Genomic DNA, 20,882 nt, shown 5'->3' with positions numbered 1-20,882 from the left:
TTGTTTTCTGATTGCCATGATGATGGTCTGAGTAATAATATGTGGAATTTAAACTCTAGTCTTCTGAATTATTGGAAAAAATGCTTAACCTAATCAAAACTAGCTTGAAACAATACCTGAAAGCAGGAAATTCGTCAGAACTGAGTTGCAAGTTCTTGCGTAGACTGTGTTTTCGCCATCCTATGTTGTAGCTTTCACTGGAATGTCCACAGTGATTTTAAAAACAGTTTGCAAATAACCTCCTACGCCAGGAGTGACATTCTTTCGTATTGTGTAATATTGCAGCCTGTAAATCAGCATCTGAAACAAAAGTGATATCTCACGCAGTCCGCCAGCCTGTCTTCCTTCGCAGCATGTCGGCACCATCTGACTTAGAAATGATTGGTAACGAAGATATCGAGTTTGCTAGATCAAGTCAAAGGTATACAAGGGTTTATTCCGCTAAGCTGCTTTACAATAATGTGGCCTGTGTTGTTAAAATCATCATAAACTTTGCAAGCATAGCACTTTTATTTTCCTTGGATCAATTTAGTGCTGCCAGGTGTAATTATCCTATATTCTCCTAGGCGACGCCATGTTACCAGCCATAGAAGCAGCTCTTTCACTCTTCTCCAGTCACTGACTATTGAGGATAGCAGAGATAAACCCACGTACAGTGTTTTACTGGGGCAACTGTTTGCTTTCATTGGAACAAATCCTGACCAAGCGGTATGTCATTTTAAATGTGCTAAATCATTACATTTTCAAATTCAAACTTTCACAAAGAAAGGAGGTGTCTTGCCTGTGTCTCACTAACAAAACCAACCAAACAAAATCTCGTAGGTATCCAGCAGCAGTTTCCTGCTAGCTGCTCAGACAAGGTGGCGTCGTGGGAATACGAGGAAGCAAGCCCTAGTGCATATGAGAGAGTTGCTGACGGCAGCTGTTCGGGTTGGTGGTGTGACGCATCTTGTAGGCCCAGTGACCATGGTGCTTCAGGGAGGCCCAAGGTTTGTTTGTTTCTCTGAAAATAATTAAATGTTTTGGTGTCTGTAGAAGATAATAAATTGCTTTGTGCAAGTAAAAACCATGAGAAGTGACTAGCTGTGAGGGCTCAAGTTTGCAGAACAAAGCTTGCAACAACCACTTTTATTGGCCCTTGTGGGGTGAAAAGGCAGAAACTTCCAAGAAATGCTTTTATTTGGCAGTAGATGAAATTTCCTGTTGTACTGGGACAAGATATCCACAGATATGTATATAGGGTATCTTACTTTCCTGACTTAATTCTAAACTTGTGTTAATTAGGTATTAGTGGTAGATTTAGCTGATACTAGTACTGTCATCTAAATTTGATAAATATTTTGTTTGTAGTCAAATTTCAGTCATGTCTGAGGTAAAACTACCATACTATCTTGTTTACATATGCTTTGTACTAAAACATTGTGACTTGCAGTTTTGCTTCTAAGTCTTCATTGAGTAGTTCTTAATATGTGCTGATTATTTTTTTTAAAGTTATATTTGGAAGTTTGTTCATTTTATTTAACCTAGAAGGCCTACCATTTCAAATATCTAACTACCAACAGAATTGAAGAGCTCACGTGCGGCGGGATGGTGGAACAAGTCCAGGAAGCTTTTGGAGAAACGATGACGTCTGTGGTCTCGCTGTGTGCTCGCTACCCCATCGCTTGTGCAAATAGCATTGGCCTCTTATGCACTATACCTTACACGAGGTATGAAAATATTTCTCTCAGAAAGGGAAGGAGGACATCCACAGCTGTGCTTGTTAGGTTTTGACTTAAGGAGAAGCATTATATGGTATAAATATACTCCCTTTCTTCATAATGAAGAGTATCTGAGAACATTCTGTTAAATTTTCTCAGAGTACAGAATTTCATGTGGGGAGGACAAGGGAGAGACAGAACCATCTTTCTGCAAAGTGAAGTAATTAATGGCTAAGTAAACAGCAAGTTCTGGATTTTCATCGTGTCTGTTGTTAGTGACTGAAAGTAAAATCTGACTTAATTAAAATCTGAATTTCTCTTCTCATACAGGAGCGAAGAGAAGTGTTTGGTACGTAGTGGCCTCGTACAACTTATGGACCGGCTTTGCAGTTTAAGCAGCCAGACAGAATCCAGTTCAAATGAAAAACAGACCAAGAAACAGAAGGTGGCCACCATGGCTTGGGCTGCCTTCCAGGTGCTAGCCAATCGCTGTGTCGAATGGGAGAAAGAAGAAGGTAGGAACACTGCCAACTATATTTCTACTGCGTACTTCAGAATTGTGCACGCGCCTGAGAAGTGGTGTAAATGTGTTTAAAATAGGGCATTCACTCACCATGACTTCAGTACTGTTTGAGTCCTTTAGAACACACAACTGGATACAAAAATAAGTTGATTTTCTTATTGTTGTGTTTTGTTTTGTTTTTTAAATTCTAGCTTTTCCTCCTCATGGGAGTGTGTGTGTTGCACATAACTCCAGGTCTGCCACCTGGCTAGACATAACCATAGAACCAGGAGACCCTGAGTGATCACTTATGCACTTCTCCTGTGTTAGGATTCACCCATAACATATGTAAACTTATAGATACGTGGCTATTGGCTAATGGAACACAGATGTTGTGGCAGGTTTTATTTTTAATTAAAGACATTTTATATATAAATGTTTTGCGATAGCAAAACAAAAATATTTTCTACTATTTTTAGTTGATGGGTAAGGCATTTGTAGATGTGTACATTCATTTTTGTTAATTACAATTGTTTATTCTTGCATTACTTTTAAAGGTGGTTCAACAGAAGCTGTTCACTCTGGTCTGGCTCGTCAGGTTTCCAGCCTTCTTACCAACCACCTCGCACGAGCCACGGAGTGTTGTGGTAATCAAGCTGCAGGAAATGACGCACTTCAAGATGTTCTCAGTCTTCTTAATGACCTGTCAAGGTATTTTTTTTTTTTTTTAATTACATTGTGAAAACAAATCAATTTATTATTTACAAGAGCATCGTCGAACTATCAATTTTTTTTTTTTTCCAAAAAGCAACTACCTGTTTTTTTTTCCCTTGCAGGAGTCATATAGGTAAAGCAATCCTGAGCCAGCCAGCCTGTGTGTCCAAGCTTCTGTCACTTCTCTTGGATCAGCGTCCTTCTCCAAAGTTGGTCCTTATAATCCTTCAGTTGTGTCGTGCTGCACTGCCTCTGATGAGTGTTGAGGACTGTGGAAATGTGGAATTGCCTCCCTGGAGTTACTCTGTACCCTCTCTGAACAGTGAACAGGATGATCCCAGTGACCCAGCCTCCAAGATTGCCTCTCTGCTCTTGGCAAAGCTGGCGGATTATGTAGTACCAGGTACCAGCATCTTTTTTGGTGTTATGCTAATTTGAGAAATTGCCAAGCAAGTCATGTTTGTGCAAGGAGCTCTTGTATTGATAGAAAACTCAAGTAGGAAAAGGTATATGATATGTCAGTGTTGAAATATAGGACAGTTCTGTGACTTTCCATCTGCCTCTTAATTTAACTGTTCTCAGACTAAGGTGTGTGTCACAGTGATGTTTTAGATGCATCTTGGGTGTGTTGATGTTAGTTTCAAGGGCAAGAAAGTATGTTGATGGAGCTGATGGTTGTGTGTTTTTCTTTGTTTTGGCTTTTTCCTTTCTACTTCAAGGATGCCAGACGGTTCTTTCTCCAACTGCCTCTGAGCCAGATATTGCTTTGGCAAAAGCCAGCCCTAAAAATTCCATAAAAGGCGATAAAGATCCTGGAGAAGAAAGCGAGGCAGTGGATGGTAAACTTTCAATTTTTATTCATAAACGGGAAGACCAGTCATCCCATGAAGTCCTTCAGCCATTACTAAGGTAATCTTAACTCACTGGATTGGAATCAGCAACCAATTTCACCAGTTCCATTTCTTTTCTTTTTTCAGTGCTACAGCTGTAGAAAAATGCATCCTAGACATAAGAGTAAATGGGAAAGCAAAATGTCTTCCCAATTTGTTGCATTTACTGGCAAAATAAGAAGATAATGCAAAAATGGTTTATAGGGCTGATGCTTAGCATACTGTTACCTGGATCAAAATGCATACAACTATACTGAATTTGTGGTGAGGCAGCAGCAGCAAGAGTCTAAATCCCAATGCTTCCTGGAGTAGTCTGTTTTGTAGGAGACTACTTACAATGATGAGAACAGCAAAGCTGAAACAGAGCAGAGTATACAGATGTTTAAAGGAGGAGGGGGATGTGAAGTGTGACGTTTTGCTTTTGCCTTGCTTACAAGCCATGTAAGCCACTTGCAAAGGAACATAAAAACATCTTAATCTGTCTGAAGACAGTCACATGAAAAATGAGCTACTTACTTTTTCCATCAGAAAAATTGAACGTATCTTGTTATGGTATTACAGACTATGTAGGACTAACAAATAGAACTATCGAAGTAAAATGGCTTTAAAAGCATTGCTTTTAATAATCCATATGCTGGATAATAATTTGCTATTACAGCTTCTTTAGTAGTCTTAGTACCCACCTGGATTTTGAGATCTCTGAATGTCAAACAGCCAACATGATCACCTCTTGCCTTTTGTACTATCTGTCTCATCTTTCCCCACTCCAAGTCAGTTTTGAACCTGTGCCCTAAAAATGTTACTAAAAGGTACAGCTGTTGGGTGTTCTTAGGCGAAAGGTTAACTCGGAGCCCTCAGGCATTTGTGTTCAGTAAAAGCCAATTTCATGATGCTTCTTTTTGAGGGGGGAAGGGTTAAATTGCTGTGCAAATAACTACATTCATTAGTATTAAATTCCTTTTGTAAATTACAGTGCAATTGGGTATGTCCTTAACTATCAGGTATTTCTATTACTGTTGAGCAATTCAGTTGCAAGGGTTGCTTTCAAATAATTTAAAAACACACATAATACATTAAATTGGACTGTATCATTCAGCTGTTTTTTCCACCAATGAAAACAAAGCTAATGTGTTTTGTTTTCACTTTAATAGTAGCTCAGAAGGTCGTCCATTCCGACTAGGAACTGGAGCCAATATGGAGAAAGTGGTGAAAATGGATCGAGACATGACAAAAGTAAGAAAAGGAATAACTAAAGAATTATTCAACATCATAAAAATTGGTGGCCAGTCAGAATTCTTGTTTTTTACTGATGTTAAATCTCCTTTGTTAAATGTTGTTTAATTTACAGAACTGTTCAGAAAGATATCTTTATATGTAATGTTAGCATTATGTAGTTATTGATGTAAATACAGGGGTAAATGATGAAAAAGAATTTCAGCTAATGCTTCCTCCAACCGCTGTAGGTCATGTTTAAGCCCCTTTAATATTCTCTTTCCTGAAGTGTTTAATGCATGTTGATAGTATGAATTTTAAACCACATATTTAAATGACATTTTTTTTCAGACATGTTCTTGAGTATTCGCACCAGAAATACTCATGTGTGGCTTTTTGATCAGAGAAGAGAAACTATACTGTTAAGCGAAGAATGTAATATTAAAGGCAATGAATCCACATTGATCTCTGATCTCTTTGTAGATGAGAAAAAGCAACAAAGAATTTGTCTTACGACTGTGACTAATACACATACAGGAGGATGTTTTGATGTGTTCTCAGTACTTTTACGTATGCAGAGGGAGGAGAGTTAAATGCATCACATAGTGTGGCCAAATAGAGCTAACATTAGTATTTGTCTTATATGGAAATTTTATTTTCAGAGTGGCTGCTGTGAAGTTATTACAGAAGAAGCTGCTGCAGCTCTTCGAAAGGCAACTAAGTGGGCACAGTCTGGTCTAATAGTTAGTGTTGGGCCACCCATAGAAACCATCAATCCAGAAACTACCAGTGGGTTGTCCACTGGGGACAAAAAGAAGACCGCACAAACATCTATTTGCAGAGAGAGGAATTCTGAGCTTGCCAGGTAGGTCACTTTGATTCTGTAGAGTCTAGATCCTGCTTTTCTGTATACCAGTATTTGTAGTGCACTAGAAAATAATCTGGGTATTCATAAAATTCCCTTTTTTGTGCTGTGTATTGTTGTTGACAACTGAAGCTTCTTTTCCTCCTCTGTTTTGAAATTAATGGGCAAATTGCTTTCTTCTCCTGTATAGGACGGACCCCGTGAGGCCGTTCATTAGTGGTCATGTTGCAAACAGCATGGCAGCAGAGGTGATTGCTTTGCTACATAGCTTGTTGATGGCACCAGAATCAAATGCAGCTCAGATATGGACAACAACTGCTGAAAAAGTAAGCAAACAGAAGATTAAGTATCAAAATCCACACCAAGCATGTATTGAGTAGTTAAGAGAACTTAATTATTAGGAATTTCCTAAGCCACTCCTTCCCGATTTACTACTTCTAACACTTCAAACCAGGATGTATAACTGCGTAGAAGCAGCCCTTTCTGGTAGATGGTATCTATCTGACATCTTAGGGTGGAATAAATAATCAAAATTTCTCCAGCATTAGAGAATGTGTTGTCATTCTGTAATTCACCTGTCATTCTTGTCAGTAATTAATAATGCTGTTTGTTTAGGGAGTTATCTTGCCTTTGCCGGATAGTTATTCTACCTTTGCTATTCAGTCCTCTGCCATGACCTCTGATGAGGGTCTAAAGCGTTGACTGGGAAGTGTAGCACGTTGCTTTTATGTTCCTCTGAATCCTGTAGCACCTAAGCTGTTGCTTAGGCTAAATCCTTGAGCGAAGACTTTTGCTAAGATTACGTATGTAACTCTGTGATTCTAAAAGTTATTAGGGAATGGAGCCAGCTTTGATGGTGTTCACACTTCAGAGAACTTAGAATATTCTGAGTTATATAATTCTCTTCAAGAACAAAAATAATTCTTCTGAGACTGTGTGTGGGCTGGATGCTTGGGGCGTTGTTTTTTGTTTGAATTGTGCTTTGAAGTCATTCTCTGGTATTTTTGCTTCTGTCTTCAGGTTCTGTCTCGGGCTCTGATGTACATTCCACAACTTGGGAAATATGCAGAGAGTATTTTGGAGAATGGGAGTAGCAGTGGAAGGAAACTTGCTAAACTTCAAAGAATTGCTCGGCAGGCAGTAGCTGCCCTTTGTGCTCTGGGTGGCTTTAAGGAGACAATTAAAATAGGTTCTGAAGTTCAGGTAATTTAGCGCCATTCATGTTTTATATCTTAAATGACAGTCGGTGCTTTTGATGGTGTTTTGCCTGTATTTGCATACTCGTGAAGCAGCGTGCAGATTGCCTGCGATTGTGAAGCAGTTGCGATAACAGTTGCGGAGATGGCTATTGCGTGTTACTCCTGTTTCCTAAAATACCCAGCTCGCATTGTGTGTGGAGTTGGTGTGTGGTGTTAAACACTCGCTGTTTGCAAAGCCTGAAATCTCACGCAGACCTTCTTTGGTTGTAGGTTTTAGGTAAAGGAATAGCAGGAAGCATTGGAGTTGTGGCATCTATTAATGAACAAGAAGGTATAGCAACGGTCAAATTTCCACCTACCAGTATAGACAGTAGAAAGACCTCACAAGCATCAGACACATTAACTATTCCATTATCTAGGCTCTGTGTTCCAAGATCCGAGGTACGGTAGCTTTAATAATCCAATATTAAGTATAATATCAATTATTTATTTTTTTGTCACAGCATACTGGCAATTAATCTATAGCCTATAAAAAGTCTGTTTCATCTTTGATTAAATATTATTTGTAAAGTTTGCCTCGTTATTTTAAACATATCTTAACAATATCTATATTTAAGTTCTCATTCAAGTAACATGGATATTATTCATCTTTTGGTGCTTAAAGATGTTCCATTGCATACTGTGTTGGGTTTTTTGGTTTGGTTTCTGTTTTTTCTTTTTTTGACTGGTGTTTGATGCTGGTTTTGTGATAGTACAAAATGAGAATTAACTCCAGGTAATAAAACGCCCTCATTTCTTAGAAACTAACTACTTGAATTTAACTTTTTACCGTGCCCCCCCACCATCAGGCATTGCCTCTTCATAAACTGTCCATTACTGAGAAGGTAGTACAGGCAGTCCAGTCCATGTTGCTCCCTCAGGAGGGAAGTCTATCTATTCACACCTCACTTCCTGCAACAGGAGATGGCTCAACTCCAGTAATGGCAGTGGTCCGGCTTCTTGCTGAAATAAGAACCAGGTGAGTCGTTGGGTTTTGTGCAGCACCCCAGTCTGTTTTGATATTGTACACAAACGTTCAAGAAAATTGCTTGGGTTCTTGTTTTCTTCCCCTGTGGGTATTGACATACGACAGCAGGGGACAACGCAAAAATTCTTGTTTGCTTCCTTAAGTACATTTAGTGTCTGGATGTTGTTAAAATGAGCACCAAAAATAAAGTGCCCCTATAACACCGACAATGCATTGAGCAAATGCTTCATACAAGTAAATGTTATAATTAGGGGAAAACTGTCATTGTGGAAGTTCTAATAGATAGCTAAGCAACCAAAGAAATAGATCAGTCGGCGTGCTGTCTTTTGAAATGGTCTTGAATTCAATACGTGTAAAGACAACTTTGAATTCAGCGTACACTTTTGTAATGCTTTAAACATATTATTTTTCCATTAAGAGCATGCCTGGTGATGGCTCAGCTGTTAGAAGACAGCTCATTCTGTGAAGAATTCATTCAACAGTGTCCAGCTGCTGTAGAAGTTCTTAATTTGGTAGCGCAGGAGTGCAGCCCTGGTAGGTATTCAAGGTGTTCTTGCAGCTTCATTGACGTATTCAGTTCAGAGACATAACAGCTTTTAAAGTCATTTCAGTGTTTTGTCCTCCAGCTACTTAGAGTTTGATAGCTAGCACAGTACAGCATGTCTTGTTGTAGCTGCAGAGCTGTTAATGTAAGAGTAGCTAATAATCAGACTAAATCATTTTAAACATTAGGCATAAGGTTTAGGCCAGAACGTGATTATCCTATGCATCACAGAAGATGCAAGTCCTGGGACTAGCTCTCTGCTACTGTGCTTCTGAACCCTCTCTGCTTTTCTTGCTTCCAGTGTAATTTGTGTGCCTTGACATTACCACTTATATGTTTTCTTTTTATGACCTTTTTGCTGTTTTTAACAATGCTTTCTTATATTCCTTATCACTGAGCTTTTGATTCCCTTCCCTCTTGATTAAGGATAAGCAGTGGGCCCAGCAGAAGTCTTAGTTCAAGGGCAAGTTTTAGGAACATGTCAGAACCTTTCATTGGAGGAAAAGTGGCTGAAACGAAGGATGTTAGGGTAGGAACCAAGTGGATTTCAGTAGGATCTCCAATGTAAAAGGGAGCATACTGATTTTTTTGACAGTAGGCATAAATTCTTTTGACTTCCTGCTTTTGCTGGGTCATAAACTTGCTCGCTAAAGTCAACTTTATATCTTAATTAACGTAACAATGTCTTTGCTAACCAAGTATAAATTAAACACGAGGAAAACAATTGCTTGTCTACATTAGATTTTGTCCTTCGTTTTGTTGATTAGTTAAGTGAGACTATTTGATCAGATCTCTTAAAATGCAAATGTCATAGTTGTTTCTGTATACTGGTATTAAGATTGCATTGTTGGACTCAAGTAACTAGATTTGCTTGGAACCTCATGACTTGGTTTGGTTTGTTGTTACAGGGGAGAGGCTCCTTGTTGTAGAAATGCAGTGTGAAAGATTACGAATGTTGTATCGTGACTGTGCTCGACCTCCCCCTCCTCCGCTCCAAGCAGACAGAAGACAGGTGAGCACAGAAACAGTGCTGAGTCTTCTGCCCCTTGCAAATGAAGCCAGCCACTGAGTGCAGAGGGGTCTGCCTGTGGTGGTGGAGCCAAACCGGTTGGATTCTTATTTAAACACTTCACTTAATGTGAATTTCTGTAATGGGATGTGATTTGCTGTGACTGCAGTCCTGGCAGTTGCATGTATGGTATTAAATGTGCACTTCATGAAAGAATGTGTCATTGGATTTCAGTAGATGACTTCAACTGCAATTGGTAGAATGAAATGCTCTGTTCCTGTTTGTAGCCCAAAGAAATCACTTGGAGCCCATCAAGAGTGTTTCCCCCTGTGCGAGCATGCATGTTTTCATCGCATCTCACGGCTGTGACCTTTTTGGCTGATCCTAGCGCAGGTGGGGGACTTCCTCGGGGCACATTTATCTATGCCACTTCACCAGTTCCAGTACAGGTGAGAACTCACAACTGTACAACAGTTTTTGTGTTATTTAGTACTCAATAGTGCATGAAAAGAAAAAGAAAGACAATTTTTGATTTTACCTATGTTTTGTAAATACTTTTTTAAAAATTATTATTATTTCCAGGCACCATCATTCTACTGGGAAATTGAAATAGTTTCCTATGGAGATACAGATGATGACACTGGACCAATAGTTTCATTCGGATTTGCTACAGAAGCTGAAAAACGGGATGGTGCTTGGACAAACCCAGTGGGCACGTGTCTTTTTCACAAGTACGTTGGAGATGATGTACATCAAAAATCATGGTCTTGCTCAATACATTTGTAAGCTTCTTAAGGAGGAGTATTGTGAGCACATTGTAGTAGGCAGCACATACATTTTAACTGAAATGTTAAAATGATGAACTAGAATATCTCCTTATCAAAATAAGGAGAGTTGAGTTTGCCTTTTGTCAGTATCACAGCTACCTAGACTTCAACTGGTAGCGAGTTGTAATCCTTATTTGTTTCAGTGCACTTCTAATTTTCTTCTTGTGTTGCTTCTCAGCAACGGGCGAGCAGTGCATTACAACGGCTCCAGCTTGCTACAGTGGAAGAGTGTTAGACTGGATGTGACTCTGTCTCCTGGTATGTAAGAGTACAGCTAACTTGCTTATCTGGTAAATCAGAAAATCCTCTAAATGTAAGGGAAACAGTGGATGGGAAAACAGATTAAATCCATATTCTTCTTTGGGGGATTATCTTTTTCTACAGGTGATGTAGCAGGAATTGGATGGGAAAGAACAGAAGGAACTCCACCCCCTCCAGGGCAGCCAGCTAAAGGCAGAGTTTATTTTACGTATTGTGGGCAGCGACTTGGGCCGTATCTAGAAGATGTCTCTGGTGGAATGTGGCCAGTCGTCCATATTCAGAAAAAGGCAAGTTTTTAACAGAAATATGTTGCTCTATACATATGCTTTCAGAAATATTGAAAATATTATATAGAAAGTATTGAGCCTGCTTACCTATCTATAAAAAAAGTAGAGTGACAGTTTTTACCTTTGAGTTCAGTTGAGGTATTCCATTACCATTCCCAGGTGCATATATAGTTTTTTTTTCATTATTTTGAACTTTTTCTGCCCATTAGGAGAATAATGTGCAGCTGGCTTGATGAGATGGCATTATCTGTGCTAGTACCCTTCTATTAGTATTCCTTCCCATCAGTGACCTTGCTTCAAAGTATACTAACTAAGCATGCTGTATCTTGAAGCTAGAAAAAAGGCAAGTTCAAAGTTTGTGTTCAGAAGCTTAATACTTTCCCTGTTGCATCCAGTTTTATAGCTAGCGATGCTGGGAAAACCATATGGCACGGAGATGTGATCAGCCTATCGCTTTGGCTGAGTTTTTTTTTTAAAAAGAGCAAAGAGAAGGATCAAAACAAGCCACAGCTCATGTTAATGCTTTTATGTGCGTCTCCTTTCAGAACACGAAAGTCCGTGCTAACTTCGGGTCTCGCCAGTTTGCCTATGCTGAAGGACAGGCTCACAGGAATGCTGCGGATCTGTGTATTGACCTAGCTGAAGAAATAAGTGCCAACTTTGAAGCGTTGCCTTTTGCCATGGCTTCTGATAGTGATAACGATGCTGGCACCAGCATAGCATCTGACCCTGGGACCCATGGACCTCCTTGTAGAATTGCTGCTGTTGCTACGGCTCAACAACGTAAAGTGATGATTAACTTTTTTTTTAAAATCTCTTTCAGGAGAAATTAAAATCAATTAAATAGGATTTAAGCACATCCTGACTGCAGTCCTTAGGTACTGCCTATTTAGGTAAAGCAGTACAACCCGCACTGTCAAATACATCCTTATTTGATTTTAGACAAGGCAATTAAAAAAAACCTTACTTTGGTCTTCCTTTATATGGATGCACAAATTATTCGCAATTAATGCAACTACAATGAGAAGTTATCTTATTAGGGCTTTGAGAACATTGAGATGTTATAGTTGATTGAATCAGCCAATTGGTTATGCTATGTCAAAATGCATTACATTTCCACAGACTGATTGGAGACCACGGAATGCAATATATCTCAAAACTTCATGGAATATTTTTGCATGCCTTCTAGTGCATTATGATCTCATGATTTCCATATGTGTCTTGCAGAATATGACAGTGACACATCTTGCCACTATAAAATGGAGCTAAGCTATGAGAACTTTATCACATCGGGCCCCGATCCTCACCCCCCTCCTATTGCAGATGATGAAAGCGATGATGATGATGACGATGATATTCCCCGGGTGAGGAACATGGCAAGCTCTGCCTGCTATAATTTGTAGTCTAAATACAGATCTTGTAATTCACATTTTTAAGTTTTGCCATACAAGGGTTTTCCCTGCTTCCTTAAGGAAAATATGGCTGTTGTTAACTTGTCTTTCTTTTTCGTGTTCTAAATAACTTTTGTCTTTGTAGGAGGATCACTATGCCCTGTTGGTTAAAGCCTGGGAAACTAAAGTGTTCCCTACAATTAGAAGAAGATTCCGTAATGAGGCTGAGAGGAAGTCCGGGTTGGATCAGATTAAAGGAGCTTTACAGTTAGGTATGGCTGTGTTTATTTCCACACACATTGTTTTATATGATGTGCAATAAGTGTGAAGATAACACCTGCGTTTCTTTTATATTTTACTATATTCAGTGCTGGAAAATTTAAAGAGAAAAATTCACTTGGTGTTTTTGTCAAGTGCTTAGAATTTGGTTTGGGGTCATAATTTTTCTTTAATGCTTTTACTTAAATTGGACTATTTAAATAGAGAAAATGGCTTCAGAAATAGTGGCAGAATTTGTTGTGCTGTTGTGATGTGGATGCAGCAATACTTTGGAATAATAGTTTGGGAAGATATTATCTACATACATTTTCTGTCTATGACTGTATCAAGGTAAAACTTTTGAGGAACACTTTCATAAGGGGGGATTTGTAAACAAACACAGTTCTGGCAAGACGACCTGTTTGTGGGAAAGTCACAGTAACAGCAAAGTAGGAATTCTGAGCCCGAATGAGAAGCATACAAGTGTCTCTCAGGAAAGCTCCACTCCCTATCTATCAGCCTGACTGAAAGAATATTTAAGTAATTAGATAGCTCATCTGCTTATGATGTTAATGAGAATAAGAACTTACTTCAAGTGGCTGGGGAAAATAACTAGTACTCCCTTTTGTCTACCAGGAATGGTTGATATAGCACGACAAACTGTAGAATTCCTCTACGAGGAAAATGGTGGCATCCCAAGAGACCTCTACCTTCCTACTATCGAGGATATCAAAGATGAAGCAAACAAATTTACAATTGATAAAGTACGAAAAGGTAAGGTCAGCAAAAAGTATCTTGAGGGGAAAATAAAAGCTAAGGGGCTCTGGTACTTGGGATCTACTGCATAAATTGTCAATCTGAGGAAAATGCTGTACCTTAAAAATTGTGTTGTCCCTTTCTGACCAGGTCTCACAGTGGTGACTCGCTCTCCTGACAGTAACAACGTTACCAGTAGTGCTGTTGGAACAGCTTTACCCAAGTTTGCCATTCGTGGGATGCTGAAGACATTTGGTCTTCATGGTGTTGTTCTGGATGTTGATTCAGTGAGTAAAGATACATTGGGAGGGCTTTTAATATATCAGCATCACACATCTGTGAGGAAATATGATTAAGCGTACTAAACTGCTTAGAATGCTGATTTGGTGCCCTTTTTGAAGGAAAAAAATATTATCATTACTGTGTTTATTGACAGTGTTGGGTTTGGTGTTCCAGGTAAACGAATTGGTGCAAGTAGAGACCTACCTCAGAAGTGAAGGAGTTCTGGTGAGATACTGGTATCCTATTGACATGTTAGAAAGGCCACCTGCTGGTTACAGGAGAACTGCAACAAATGGATTGGTTACCCTGGATAACACCAATATCCAAATTCACAGGTAAAAAAAAAGTGCAGTTAGAAGGCATTTGTATAAATGTTAGGATTAAAGCTGACAAAGATTCATGTTTTAATGGGTAGTGGGGTTTTGATCTTTTTGTAATAAAGGAAATTGGTTAGAATTGTCTTGTTGGAAGGATTTTGCTTAGTCATGTGAAAGTTTTTGTACATACTGGTCTAACAGGTACCTTCCTTGAAGCTTAGGTTTCTTGTGCCATCAGTCAGTTGCTATCTAAAAGCTCAAGAACTCAACTGACTTTGTGGAGAGTTGGCTTCTAATTCAAGTGCCTTAATTTGGTACCAGAATTAGATGGGCTATGGGCTATCTTAAGTGAATAAGAAAGATTTTGGTCTACTTGAACCTTTTAAATAATTAGGTATATATGTTTGAATTCAGGGGCAGGTTGCTGGATATGTCTTATTTTAAGTGTGGTGAAGCAATTTTATGTTTTGATGTTTGTGTTTTCTAGAGAGCTTCTGCGAAGTGAAGCTGCTCTGGCCAAGCTATACTGCCGCATGGCTCTCCTCAATATTTTTGCCCCCAAATCTCCGCATATGTTTACTCGGCTCTTTCATATTCCTGCTATCCGTGATATCACTCTGGAGCACCTGCAGTTGCTATCCAACCAACTTCTTGCACCACCTCTTCCTGGTAAACGCTAATTTTTATCACAGCTCTTTTCTGGTACAGTAGTTTTCTGGGGACAAAAAAATCTAATTAATTTGGCACTTATTGATTAATTAGTTAATAATGATGGTATTTGAAAAAATGTCTCAATGGACTCCTGACCTTAGTGATAGGGTGCTAAACTGAAGTTCTTGCTAATGATCTAATTAAAAGTGTTCAAGAGAGTTCAGAGTCCCTCCTAAGATTCCCTTCAGTGTGCTTCTGTCCCTTTGTCATCGGCGATCTTCTGTTTTTATTTGGGGGCGGGGGGAGTATCCGTATGGGATACTTGTACGGAATTGAGGATATTTTATAGTTTGAATCCAGCGTAGTAAAACTAAATGCCAGTTGGGTCTCACAGTTTTCAAAATTCAACTCTTCTTCATTTCACAAAGTGGTTTGTCCTTTTCCTACTGGAATCACAGATCTGGTTAGAGAATGTATGTGCTGAATCATGGAAAAGAATCTTTGGCTAATTCAAGTGAGTGTTAACAAAGACAATTGTCGTGACAAAGCTATTCTGCATGCAAAGAAATGTGTGTAACGTGGCTGGAGCATAAGGAGGAAGTAGGAAGTGCTAAATATAGGCTATTAATAATTGAAAGTAATTATTTACCATTGGAGAGAGTCCTGTTCCCTCCTCCTATTACTTTGAAACTTGGCTACCTCTAACAGATGCTGCATTGTAAAAGATCCTCTTGCAGAGTACAGCACTACTTTGCATGGCTTTGAGAATAATTTTACAAGCTTTTATTTAGTTTTTCCTCTTTAAAATACGTCTAATTCTAGTCCTGCTAATACATGCAGTTTCCAAACTGGCATTTTGGTGAATTGCCCACTCCTTTGTGCGCTGCACTTTGTTTTTCTTTGACTTCTCCCATTAGCTCCAGAATGACAGCCATGAGATGTCGGGGCTTGCGACCCACTCGGGGCTGCCCAAAAGCTGTCTTGTTCATATCTGGGGAAAGCTTGAGAACGGATAAAGCCGCTTTCAGCTCATCTAGAATGGGTGGGGAAGAGAGCGCTTCCGGTCGCTTGTCCTCATTGTACCTCACTCATAAATTGAAATATCCCTGCCTTCATACATGGGCCAAAACGAGGCAGCTGTGAGCCTCAGCTCAGTGTACGTCCGGCAGACCCTCCCTAAGGGTTGGCTTGAGGCAGGTGAAGAGCACAGCTGGCATTTAGAGGGCCACCCCATCTGCAACCAACTATGTCGGGGGGTGCAGGCCTAGTCTTGGGTGGATCCTTTCTACTGCTGACCTTTGGGAGGAGTTTTGCACTTGCTCAGGAGTGAAGATAGAGGCTTGTAATCTTCCAAGTGTTTTAAAACTCTTCCCACTGTCTGTTTCCCAGGCTACATAAACCATGTTGAAGGGATCTCCAGATTTGTCTTATCTTACTTGTTATTACAGATGGAACAATCAGTTCAAGTTCTATTCTTTTGGCCCAGTCCCTGCAACACTGCGTCCATTCCCAGAACTGTGCTGCCACAGACCTCTTCTACCAGGGCAATTCGCAAGCCATCAGAGAGTGGCTTACTGTTGCCATTACTCGGACGCTGCATCAAGGAGAGGAGAGTTTGTTAGACCTCACTAAACAGATCTGCTCCTTTTTGCAGGTAAAATATTTAGTAATGTTTTACGAGCAGTAGAGTTTTCCTTTCTAAGGAGCCCTTGCTTTATGCGTGATTCAAACTTCCATAGTACTGTCTCTCACACCAGATTGTTTTCTGGATGGATTGTATTCCTATTCTGATCACAGCGGGCATGCTGAAAACACAAGCAATAGCAATACTCTGGATCATATTAAAATGAAGCGGCCTCATATTATGTCGTTATTTACAATACTATATTTTATTTGAAAAAAGAAGAGGGAGATGGTTTGCTGCTGCTTGGGGGCTTTCATTATGAAATTTATGTTACAGACGGCACCAGAACAGTTTCCTGCTGAAGAATTCCCAATTTCAGAATCCAAAGTCAATATGGATGTTAATTTTCCTGGGGCTGCATTTGTAATTGTGTCCTGTAAGGAAAGTCAGTCTGGATTCCGCAAAGAGTAAGTAACTGAGGGACCAAGAGTGGCAAAGACGAAAGAAGTGCCGCTGAGCCTCTGTGAACCCTGAGGATGTAGTTGCTCTTGTTTTGGTTTGGTTTTTTTTTTTTTAGATTTTTCTCTTCTCAGAGACTCATTTTCTGGGTGGTGGGATAAATACCGCAGTGTGTTTCATGTTTCTGTGATTGGGTTGGGATTTTTAGTAGCTAGTTACAGTCTAACCGAACTGTTCTTGCTCTTTTCTTAGTTCATCCCTGTATAAAGCTCCTTGGGCTCGAGTGCTTGTCTACGGGCTCGGGCATAAAGTTAAAAGGAATGGTCAGTTAAACCTAATTGAAGCAGTGTGCTATCCTCGAGATGCCTCTCCAACCAACACAGGCCTAACACCTCCCCCAACAACCAATCAGTACCCTTCGGTGATCACCCCTACGGACAAGGTCCACATCAAACTAGGTAAAAAAAAGAAGAAAAATTAAAAAACCTTTTTAACTCTATTCTCAGAAGCGAGACAAGCATCATCATTGCCTCTGTAAGACCTTCCTGTATTGTCACCAGTCCTGCCATTGGTTATGACAGTATTTTTGTACAAGGTATTAAGAAATGTGTCCTGGCAGAAATACGCAACCATTCTTAACCAAGAAAGCATGGATTTATAAACGTTGGAAGCCATCTGACTCTGATTTTGTTAGGTCTGTTAAATCTGTCAGGATCTACTTTTTTCCTGATTTTTGTGTTCCAGGAGTTCACAAAGCAGTGTTTTTGAATATTTCTGCAGTGTTCAAGTTGGTGCTATTGCTGTTTGAGATGCTGTGTTTCAGACGGAGATTAATTTTTTTTTTTTGCTTTTGTAGGTGATTGTTGGGCCCTTTAATATGCACAGGAATAGATATGCAGTATAGTAATACATACATCATCCCAGCTTCTCAAGCAAGAGCAATCATTAATATTCTTTTTACTCTTCCAGCCTAAGGGGGAGACAGTGTGATTTATTTAGAGCAGTGAAGGTGACTTGAGTGCAGTACGCTCTTAAAACTTTCCATTGGAGGTCTTTAAGTTCTTTTGCTGAACTACAGCATCTCTGATGTTTTTCTCAATACTGATCAGACACGTCATACTACAAATAAATGGTTTTGTGGAAGTCCTATATATATTTAGATATGTACAGGCTAAAAATAATTTTATTTCTTATGTCACGTAAACAAAATGTTATCTGTATGTTTATAATTACAGATTATATCAACTTAGCATTATAGATAAACATTCCTATTTGTTTATTACAAGGTACTTAATAGAGAAAATTCTCATTTAGCATAAATTTAGCCTCAAAAAAGTCCTAAAAGATATGTTACTACTTTTATCATGACTCTAGGCATTTGTAAAGTAAGTATTTTCTTTGACCTTTTTGGTTAGGAGTATCTCCTCCTCCTGGAGCTGTGTTGGTCTTGCATTCTCTTCCCCTTGAATTCCCCCTGGCAATGGCATTCACAGAACAGCTGTTAACTTGGAAATTGGAAGATGGGGATGGAAAATCAGAAGACGAACTGGATACTATTCCTGCTTCTGTTCTTTTGCAAGTAGTGGAATTTTTAGGTGAGAATGCAGTATTTACTTAGTAACGAGCACCAATAATGTGCGGGCTCAGATGGAGAGGCTAGGAAAAGAAAAATTACAGTCACAAAGTATTTCTGAGCTCTTCCATTGTATTAAAATTTTCTTCAAACTCCAGAAGTTTTCTGTTGATATGCACTTCTTGGAATAGCCTTCCTGTCTTTCTTACTGCTGACATAGGGCCATTGAAATGACCTCTTCTTGTGCTTTTTTAATGTTACTGTTGCAACTCGTATTATAAAGCTACTAACAGTGAAATACTGCTGACTCCCATCTCTTGCCTTCCACACACAGGGAACTTTCTCTGGACAACTGACATGGCAGCATGTGTGAAGGAATTAATATTTCATCTGTTGGCTGAGTTGCTTCGCAAAATTCACAATCTGGAGCAGAAAAAAAATCCAGCGGGATTGTCATCTTCTATTGCCCTTCAGCTGAATCCCTGTCTAGCTATGCTTATGGCCCTGCAGTCAGAACTTCACAAGCTGTATGATGAAGAAACACAAAACTGGGTGTCTGGCAATGCCTGCGGTGGCTCTGGTGTTGGAGTGGCTGACCAAGGAAGGTTTTCAACGTACTTTCATGCTCTGATGGAAGTCTGCCTTGCTGTAGCAGAAGTAACTTTACCTATCAATATGAGTGTAACGGCTAATGTGATGTCTTCAACAAGTGCCCCAAATCTTAGTGACTCTTCCTCCTCATCTTCATCTTCTCCAGGACAGACGCCACAGAGTCCAAGCTTGCTGTCAAAGAGGAAAAAAGTCAAAATGAAGCGGGAAAAGACATCATCTTCAGGCAAACGGTCTTCATCCAGAGCAGCTGAAACAGATGCTGCAATCCTCAGTATAGGAGGAAGCAAGCCTGAGGATATGTTGTGGTTTCATAGAGCATTGACTCTGCTTATAATTCTCAGACACCTAACCAAAAAGGATCCACAGGGATTGGGTGTGACAAATGATGCCGTAGCAGATGCCTGTCAAGCACTGGTAGGTCCCACAGCTCATAGCCGCTTGCTTGTCATTTCTGGAATACCAACGCACTTGGAGGAGAGTACTGTCAGAAGTGCAATCAGAAAGGCATGTAATGCACATGGTGGGGTCTTCAAAGATGAGATCTACATCCCTTTGCAGGAAGAGGATCCCAAAAAAATCAAGGACAAAGCGGAAGGAGGAGAATGCAGAACCGAACTGGAAAAACCAACTGTTTCAAGTAGCGCGGACAGTTTGGATATCAGCAGCTCTAGCAGTGTCACACCTGCCATGAGCGTTAGCGCTTCAGCATCTACAAGTCAGGCTTCCCTCTGCAGCTCGCAGGGTATATCTCGGACCGTCAGTGATATCTCAGTTGACCAGTTTCAAGCTGGACTGGAACTGGCCATCCCACCAGGATTGCTAGAACCACATGTTGTTTCCAGCCAGGAGAGTTTGGATCTTTCACACTGCAGTACTGGAAGCCTTGGCAGCCTCGGCAGCCTCGGGGAACCACTTGACAACGTAGAAACGGCGTCTGTGTCTGACGTTGGATCAATGTACACGGTCACATCTCTGGACAACCAGCCGCTTCTGTCACGGCCAATCAAAGGTTTTGCTGTAGTGGAGGTAATAGCCGTCAAGCAGGAGAGGGTGCCTTTTGCGTCAGTTTTTTCTGAATGAGATCCTATTCTAGTAGTTTTTTTTTAACCTCTGGCTTTGAGAGATACTATACTTCTTGTGGTTTGTGTGTAACACCATGACCTGGCTTTTAAGGAAAAAGTGTGCTGCATGTTTTCTTCTGTAAAGATTCTTCTGCTTGACTGAGGCCACAACTTGAATGATGGAGAGTGAAAGGTACCGTTAGCAAGGTGTAGCTCAGCACAGGTCAGAGGTGCAGAATAAATGTCAATGTGCACGCGAGACTAAGGAGACTAGGAGTTTGCAGCTTGGACAGGACGGCTGAGGAACACAGAACTTTTATTCTCCATTGACTCTCTGTATCATTCACAGTCTTACAAGCGTTCACTGTCTCTCAAAGGACAGTGGGGACCTCACAGTGGAGTTATCAAGTAGCAATTTTAAAACAGATGGAAGTACTCTTGCGTGTTCCAAGTTGTAGAGCTCATTGCTGCGCGGTGTTGTGGAAGCCAAGAGTATAAATGAATTCGTAAGGGATTAAGTTCATGGAGGATGTGAAAATTGGTAGCTATTAAGCACAGCAGTCAATGCAGCCTTCAACTGAGGAAATCTTTAAACCACTCGTTTCTGGAGGCTGAGAGAATATGTAAAGGAAAAGATCTATTCACTTCCTCTTTCATGTAACTTTCTTCAAAGATTTGCTACTGGCCACTGCTGGAGATTAATTTAGAGATAGGTGGCCCTTTGGTTTGACACACAAAGCAATTATTTAATGTTTAATGACTACATTTTCACATATTTTAAACCATCTCTAGATTCCTCTACAAAGTTACTTTAGAAGAGATGGTAAATTTTGTTGATGTCTGGTTCCAAATTCATTTTTA

General features: G+C 39.9%; 1 protein-coding gene across 3 annotated transcripts in view; it reads left to right on the top strand.

Annotated features, from left to right (window-relative positions):
• HECTD4 (HECT domain E3 ubiquitin protein ligase 4) overlaps positions 1-20,882 on the top strand; it is a 77,253-nt gene that overhangs the window by 41,124 nt on the left and 15,247 nt on the right. For all 3 annotated transcript variants that reach the window (XM_082324639.1, XM_082324640.1, XM_082324638.1), the window contains exons 30-61: positions 286-421; positions 567-708; positions 823-989; positions 1,563-1,709; positions 2,031-2,215; positions 2,760-2,913; positions 3,039-3,319; positions 3,636-3,825; positions 4,958-5,039; positions 5,681-5,883; positions 6,074-6,209; positions 6,904-7,086; positions 7,353-7,523; positions 7,931-8,100; positions 8,528-8,643; positions 9,562-9,665; positions 9,950-10,111; positions 10,245-10,393; positions 10,668-10,747; positions 10,874-11,037; positions 11,583-11,820; positions 12,265-12,401; positions 12,574-12,700; positions 13,323-13,460; positions 13,593-13,729; positions 13,899-14,059; positions 14,529-14,710; positions 16,141-16,346; positions 16,653-16,783; positions 17,028-17,233; positions 18,191-18,370; positions 18,683-19,986. In XM_082324639.1, the coding sequence (XP_082180765.1) occupies positions 286-421; positions 567-708; positions 823-989; positions 1,563-1,709; positions 2,031-2,215; positions 2,760-2,913; positions 3,039-3,319; positions 3,636-3,825; positions 4,958-5,039; positions 5,681-5,883; positions 6,074-6,209; positions 6,904-7,086; positions 7,353-7,523; positions 7,931-8,100; positions 8,528-8,643; positions 9,562-9,665; positions 9,950-10,111; positions 10,245-10,393; positions 10,668-10,747; positions 10,874-11,037; positions 11,583-11,820; positions 12,265-12,401; positions 12,574-12,700; positions 13,323-13,460; positions 13,593-13,729; positions 13,899-14,059; positions 14,529-14,710; positions 16,141-16,346; positions 16,653-16,783; positions 17,028-17,233; positions 18,191-18,370; positions 18,683-19,986 (6,269 nt within the window). The remainder of the gene's footprint in view (positions 1-285; positions 422-566; positions 709-822; positions 990-1,562; positions 1,710-2,030; positions 2,216-2,759; positions 2,914-3,038; positions 3,320-3,635; positions 3,826-4,957; positions 5,040-5,680; positions 5,884-6,073; positions 6,210-6,903; positions 7,087-7,352; positions 7,524-7,930; positions 8,101-8,527; positions 8,644-9,561; positions 9,666-9,949; positions 10,112-10,244; positions 10,394-10,667; positions 10,748-10,873; positions 11,038-11,582; positions 11,821-12,264; positions 12,402-12,573; positions 12,701-13,322; positions 13,461-13,592; positions 13,730-13,898; positions 14,060-14,528; positions 14,711-16,140; positions 16,347-16,652; positions 16,784-17,027; positions 17,234-18,190; positions 18,371-18,682; positions 19,987-20,882) is intronic.

Source organism: Platalea leucorodia (genome assembly GCF_965183815.1).
Source record: "Platalea leucorodia genome assembly, chromosome: 12".
NCBI classification, from domain to species: domain Eukaryota; kingdom Metazoa; phylum Chordata; class Aves; order Pelecaniformes; family Threskiornithidae; genus Platalea; species Platalea leucorodia.
Note: the sequence above shows the minus strand (reverse complement) of the source record. Positions and strands in the feature narration are given on the sequence as shown.